This window comes from Bison bison, unplaced genomic scaffold, assembly GCF_000754665.1.
Source record: "Bison bison bison isolate TAMUID 2011002044 unplaced genomic scaffold, Bison_UMD1.0 scf7180017864482, whole genome shotgun sequence".
Lineage (NCBI taxonomy): Eukaryota > Metazoa > Chordata > Mammalia > Artiodactyla > Bovidae > Bison > Bison bison.
The window spans coordinates 2,056,302-2,063,325 of NW_011495042.1; the positions used below are offsets into that span (position 1 = coordinate 2,056,302).

Sequence of the window (7,024 nt, forward strand, 5' to 3'; positions counted from 1 at the left end):
CCGCCCCGCGCCACCTCGGCTCCAGCGATACCGGTCACCCTCCTACAGCGGCCGCAGGTCCCAGCCTCTTCCCACCGCCCCGCCCCGCCAGGCTGAGAGAGAAAACGGGACGCGGCGCTGGACAAACTTCGTGCGCGGGCACTGAGCGCCACAGGCGCACATTCCGACGCGACGCCGTTGGGAGGGCGAGGAAGAGCGCGGTGACGTAGCGGCTGAGGATTGGCTGAGCGCGTTGGCTGGGAGAGGCGGAGCCTTGGGAGCCTGCAGACCCGAATCACGCAGCGCCCGGCCGAGCGTCGGAAATGCAGCGCTAATGTCGTGGAGCCTGTCGTTAGGTGCGTAAGGCGAGATCTGCGCTCCAGTGCAAGGCTAACTTGTACAGGGCCAGTGGCGCAATGGATAACGCGTCTGACTACGGATCAGAAGATTCTAGGTTCGACTCCTGGCTGGCTCGAGGTGTACTTTTTGTCGTGTCTGGGCTTGATGTTAACAGGGTGTCCTTAGCAAGGACTCTCGTCAGAAGGGTAAATGTCTCGAATGTTACGGCTTGTTGTGTTGCTGTTCATTCGCTACATCTTGTCCGACTCTTGGCGACCCTATGGACTGTAGCTGGCCGGTCTCCCTTGTCCTCCGCTATCTCCCGGAGTTTGTTCAAATTTATGTCCATCGAGTCAGTGATATTTCATCCTCTGCTGCCCCCTTGTCCTTTTGCCTTCAGTCTTTCCCAGCATCAGAGTCTTTTCCAGTGAGGCGGCTGTTCGCATCAGGTGGCCAGAGTATTGCAACTTCAGCATCAGTCCTACCAGTGGATATTCGGGGTTGATTTCCTTAAGCCTGCTCTGTCCGAAACGTCATCTGTTGAGCTGGGTTTGGAACCCGGAGTTGTCTCAGGTGGTTTGTAAATTGCAAAGTGCCCTAATTAATGATGCACACGAGGAGACTCTGTAAACGGGATACATTTAGGAAAACACAGCTAGGATGGTGGTAGTTGCGGGGTGGAGGGTGTGCTGTGGTAGGAGGTTAGCTAGCGGATGACGCAACTGCGCATTTAAGGCAGAGATTCTGGCCCTATTTCCTGTGGAGCAGAAACCCCCGCGGCGACGCGAAGAGCCGCGCAGTCCGTTTCCCGGGATCCGGCGAGCTCTAAGCTGCAGCGGAGGCGGGAACGCTGCAGTGCGACTGCGCGAGTTGCCTGGGGGGTCCGCAAAGTGCTCGGGGTCTGCAGCCCTGTCCTTTCAGAGGGTGTTACCTAATATATTACAGCTCCTTTTATTGGTGCCTGAGTGGAAGACCTAAGAAGGACGGAAGGTCTGTGTTGGAAATGAGAGTGAAACCTCATTTCAAACGTAACATCTGACACTGTCCATTCACTAATCTTTCAATCGATCAGTTAAACTCTCCAATACGTTTTTTCCTCCTGAAGAAATTACAAGACATTTGTAAAATACAGGAAAGTACTGGGAATTAAAACAAAAATCCAAATTCCCATCACGAGCGTCGTAATTCCTCCTCATTACTGTCAGCGTCATAATTTTTTCTTATGGACTTTTTCCATACTTTTTAATATAAATAAACCTATACACGTATTTTTTCCCAAATCTTCTTTTTTAATTGAAGGATAATTGCTTTACAGAATTTTGTTGTTTTCTGTCAAACCTCAAGTATTTTTTCCAAATTTGAGATTGTTTGACAAATGTTCTCATTTTGTTCCCTTAGCTTTCGTCTCAGATTTATGGTCATTAAATATTCCTTGAAGATAGCCCGTGAAAAAACTATATATTTCAAATATTAACCTTTTTTGGGAGTTTGAATCATCAGTTTAATACTTAAAAAAATAATGCTGAGTTGAATTATTTCTGATATGTATTAAAAGTTTTTAGATGTTGAACCATCAGACAGATGTTTTTAAGGTCCATTTCATGGATGTTTTTAATACTTTGGTACATATTTTCACATTGCCTGCCAAAAAACTAGATACACATTTCCATCAATAGCATCAGTTTCCTTGAATGCTCTTCAGTATTATAAATTTCATTATTTTTTGCAATTTTCATAATTGAAAAATAGAACTTCCTTTTGCTTATATTTATTAATGTATATATTTTATCTCGATATATGTACTAATTTTCTTAATAGATTTGTTGAACTTTTAAATATATTAAGGATTTTAATTCTTTAGCTGTCAAACACATCGCAACGTTTTTATTTATTTACGTTTTCCTCTTCCTTGTATTTTTGAACTTCCAGTAATTTTCACTTTTATATACTCAATAATTATCTCTTGGTTTTTTCTTTTCAAATTGTTTTTGTTTGTATTGCTTTTTTCCCCGTACTTTGATGCATTTGTATTTTGTTGATTGTCCCCATGGAAAGATCTAGTAAGTCTTCAAACCTGTAACTTGAGCAGTGGCTTCCCTGGTAGCTCACATGGTGAAGAATTCGCCTGCAATTCAGAGATCTGGATTCAATCCCTCAGTTGCGAAGATCCCCTGGAGAAGGGAACAGCTACCCACTCCAATATTCTTGCCTGGAGAATTCCACAGACAGGGGAGCCTGGAAGGCTACTTTCTTTCAAGAGCTCTGTTTGCTACTTGAACTGTGTGTATGTATGTGTGCTGTGCTCAGTCGTGTTTGACTCTTTGACCCCCTGGAATGTAGCCCACCAGGCTCCTCTGTCCATGAAATATTCCAGGCAAGAATACTGGAGTGGGTTGCCATTTCGTCCTCTGGGGGATCTTCCTGACCCAGGGATTGAACCTCCATCTCTTGAGTCTCCTGCAGTGGCAGGCAGATTCCTTACCACTGAGCCACCCAGGAAAGCCCTTACTTGGACTAATTCAGTCAATTCCACAATAGTCCTATAAGTTAAGTTCGGTTGTTATAGCCATTTTTACAGATGAGGGAACAAAATTTGCTTACGTTCATTGAGCAATTAGGTGGTGGAGCCTGAGTTAGATCTTGAATCCGGGCTTTTGATCTCAAAGGTGTCCTGCCCAAGGGCTTCCTGTGCACCAGAGGGTTGACCACAGGAATTGACTCAGGGTCATTCCCTCTCTGGTCATGGAGGGCAGTCACATATGTTCCTCTCCTCTTCTTCCATGCTAGAGCAGCCAGGAGACCTCATCTCTAGTCCTGGGCACACCCCAGCCCAGACGTCTTCGCCAGCTTCATCTTCATCCCTTGTAGCGTCAGTTGTAGAAAAACAGTAGCCTAACGTCTGTAAAGTCAGAATAGCCACTCTTGTTGCTTGCCCCTTCCCCTTGCCAAGACCTGCCTTCCTGCAATCTAGAGGGTCACTCACCTCTGGGATTCAATATCCTGTGATAAACCATAATGGCAAAAAAAAAAAAAAATCCAGAGCTCTAAAAGACCAAATCCCATTAGCAAAAAGCACCATCTACTTATTACTCCACACACACAAAGAAGATGCAGGAAACATCATTATGGTGGAGATCACTTTAATAGTCTACAAATTGAGGGAGTTTTATTGTCATGAGATTTTGAATAGTTTTACAGTAACAGTAAAAATTTTGAATAATTTTATCATAACAATCTTTTGAATAATTTTATAGTAATAATATTCTGAATAATTTTATAGTAACAGTAAAATTATGAATAATTTTACAGTAACAATATTTTGAATCAAAGTAAAAGGAGAGACACAGGGAGGGGACAATGATTTCTCTGCCAAGTGAACTTTTCATCCACTCTATGGAAATTTCCCACATCTGTCCAGTGCTGGCTCAGAACAAATGATAGCTAACACTTCTTCCTCATCTTTTTCCTGTAGCTTTTAAAAGTTGTTAATACTTCAGATAGTAACTGGGAAATCAGGACTCATTCCTGGCACAAAGGAGAAGACAAAGCATGTGGTTTCCTGGCTGATAGTTTGAATAGGTGCATCAGACAGCAAGAGTGTGGGGTCAAGTCTTGCACATATTCTTTGCAAGAGCACCAGCAGCCGTCATAGCCCTCATAAACCTTCACACTTGTAGTTAACGGCACACAAACATGGCCTGCAAAGAAGTGTGAATTCCAGATCATTCTCTCAAATTTGAACATTATTCTTTTTCATCGTGGGTGACTTGAGCCCAGGGAAACAAGCCAATGGCAGGACCTGAAAGCGATCGGAACTCTTTGATTACATCACTGGCCTCCCGGGACTCAGGAGAACAACTTCAGTGGACTGGGCTGAAAGCGGTTTTCACTCAAGCGCTGTAACCACGGAGAAACAGAGTCCTGCCGCCACGTGCAATGACCCAACAGGACTCAATGCCCTTCCTTATAAAAAATGAACAAATCACTTTCTACGCAGCCACAGATGGGAGGGTAACAGCAGAGAGAATCCTGATACTATAGGCCCAACTGGCTTTGCTCAGGGCACCCAGGCAGTCTTTGAAGGACCCTAGCTGGGGTGGAAAAAATGACAAGAAAAAACTGAGGGGCAAAGTGAAGCAAGGGACAAGGTTGGAAGCTGGCTCTGGGGTCTGGAATCAGCCATAGTTCTTGTTTTATCTAAAGTCCAAGCTCAAAACAGGGCTATTTGCTCTACCTTTTAAAACAAACTTATTCATCCTGGTCTAGGAAGTGCTTATGTGTTCTGTGTGTGCATGCTTGCTTCAGTTGTGTCCAACTCATTGCAATACTACAGACTGTAGCCCACCAGGCTCCTGTTCATGGGATGCTCCAGGTAAGAATACTGGAGTAGGTTGCCATTTCCTCCTCTAGGGGATCTTCCTGACCCACAGATCGAACCCAGGTCTGTCATGTTTCCTGCATTTGGCAGGTGGATGCTTTACCACTGGTGCCACCTGGAAAGTCCATGTTCTTTCTACACACCTATAAATAACTACCCGTTAGAGCTTGATTTGGTTAATAATTTATAGGAAGTTTAAAATACCTGGTAAGTGTGCACGGCTTTTGTGCAAGGGCCTGAGGAGGAGACAGAACTAGCACAAGATTCCTACCCAGTACCCTCTCCAGGGGAACATGATAATAAGAGAAGCTGCTGCTCAGATTTCTAGTATGTCTAGAAATTCTGTTATTGTTCTTCAATTTGTATGAAATATTTGCTGAGATACCGAAATTGCCTCAATCAAGGCCACTTTAAAAATTTAATTTAAAAAATCAATCACCGGTTTTTAAACTACAGTTGATCTTCGAAAAACCCTAGGGTTAATCCTCATATAACTTATAGTCAGCCGTCTGTAACCATGGTGCCTCTGCATTGTGGATTCAACCAACCACAGATTGTGTAATACCAACTGCAGTATTTAACTACTGAAAAATAGCCACATATCAGTGGACACAGGCAATTCAAACCTGTGTTGTTCAAAGGTCAACTGTTACCCAGTTTGCAAACAAATCTTCTACTTCTGACGTGGCTCCAAGGCAGTTTTCTTCCCTCTGCTTGACTTGACAGTGGAGCAAAGGCGTGTCATCAAGGCCAGAAATCAACCTAGGTTGGCCGAGAAAGGTTAAGACGTACTGACTGGCTCCATCTGTCCACCAGCCTCAGCGAGGCTGAGCTGGATGATATACTGGGAAGGGAGGGGTGACCCCAGGGTTCACTTCCCCAGACCCCCTGTACTCACAGGTTTTTAAGAGGCTCGGCCTATGAAAAGGAACCAGTGGAAGCAAACACCACAGCCTGGGTTGAAGTGACATCTGGCCAAAGTATTCCAACAGGATGAAATTAGCCGAAACGGAAAAGACAAGCCACGGTGCCACTTCTGTGCTGCTTACAGGCAATTGCCACCAAATGAGCCAAAACATGGCTTACAAGTAGAACAGGGCCAGTGAATAGCCTGTGAGTCCCTTGTGACTTTGGGGTCCATGGACACCCTCCGAGGTCCCAGCCACCCAGTCCCTGACTCTGGGTGTGAGGTCAGGAGGCAGAGAGCAGACACCGGCCGCTGCGTTCTCCGCCGGCTGGCAGCGGTGAGACGGCCCCTGCCTTCCTGCAGCAAGGCCCAGGGCTCCCCTGCGTGGGCTGAGAGGGTGAGTGCCAGCCAACCTTTCTCTTCCGCTTTCTTCTCATTGAAATACCAAAGGGTACTGACCTCTGGCCTTGGGCATGTGACACAGGGCAGACTTTGGCCTTGAGATCCTGCCAGCGTGTGGCCCTTAGCCCCTGCCACCCTGGGGGAACCAGGATGATGAAATGAATACGGCAAGAGCACCCAGTATCAATCAGATCTATTCCCAGCTGACCTTTAGTTACGATTTCAGTGTACTGACCCACTGGGCTGACCTGGGCAAAGCCAGGGATTCCTAACATACACCGGCTAAGCCAGTGTGATGGACAAATCCTTCCTTAACGTGAAGCTCTTTACTGTGAGGTATTTTTTGTGTGTATGGGAGACTAAAAGTAGAGGGAAACGACTTTTTAAAAAATAAGAAAAAAAAACAGACAAAAGCAGTGTACCTTATACTAATGCCTGGGCCAAGAACTGGGCAAGAGAGAAACCTGTGAAATGAATATAATAACTTATGCTGATTCTCTCTCCCAGGCTGGCTTTGAGATCTCACACACACACAGTCTCCTCGTTTATAAGGGGCTAGGTCTCAGTACATGCGGGCACCCTTTCCCAAAGCCCATGTTAAATAAGCAAAACACAAGAGGATCCCCACAGAAGATCCTGAGACCTGCCTTTGCAGGAGCAACTCTGAAGTTCCAGACTCTTGAGAGCTCCAGAGGGAAAAAGGGCAAGCAGGCGGGCAAAAGAGGCCTGGCGCCCGCACCGAGTTCTCAGCCCAAAGCCCACTTCGATAGAACAGGATCGACCTCCGTCAGGCCCCCCGGCTGCCTTTAAAGGCATGAGGATCTGCAGGGGCACCAGAATGCTACCCAGGTACAAGGAGGAAATTCCGTCTCATTTCAAATCTTGGTTCTGTTTTAACCAAGAGAATGCCTCCTAAGATGCAGAGCACATAGAACTTCCCTTTTGCAAGGATACAATTAAAATTTGTAGCCATTCTACAGAAGTGAAGCTCTGGAGTGGAAGGAAGTTTTAAATTATGG

At 45.6% G+C, this 7,024-nt stretch overlaps 1 protein-coding gene and 1 non-coding gene across 2 annotated transcripts in view; one reads left to right on the plus strand and one right to left on the minus strand.

The window, feature by feature from the left end:
* The window catches only part of SACM1L (SAC1 suppressor of actin mutations 1-like (yeast)), a 73,520-nt gene extending 70,188 nt beyond the window's left edge, over positions 1-3,332 (minus strand). Inside the window, exons 1-3 of the mRNA XM_010862510.1 lie at positions 3,302-3,332; positions 1,091-1,227; positions 47-369 (exon numbers count right to left, since the gene is read on the minus strand). Of these exons, the coding sequence (XP_010860812.1) occupies positions 47-369; positions 1,091-1,227; positions 3,302-3,332 (491 nt within the window). The remainder of the gene's footprint in view (positions 1-46; positions 370-1,090; positions 1,228-3,301) is intronic.
* Positions 382-454, plus strand: TRNAR-ACG. Its single transcript has one exon. It is a non-coding gene; the product is annotated as a tRNA-Arg (tRNA).
* Positions 3,333-7,024: the final 3,692 nt, after the last annotated feature.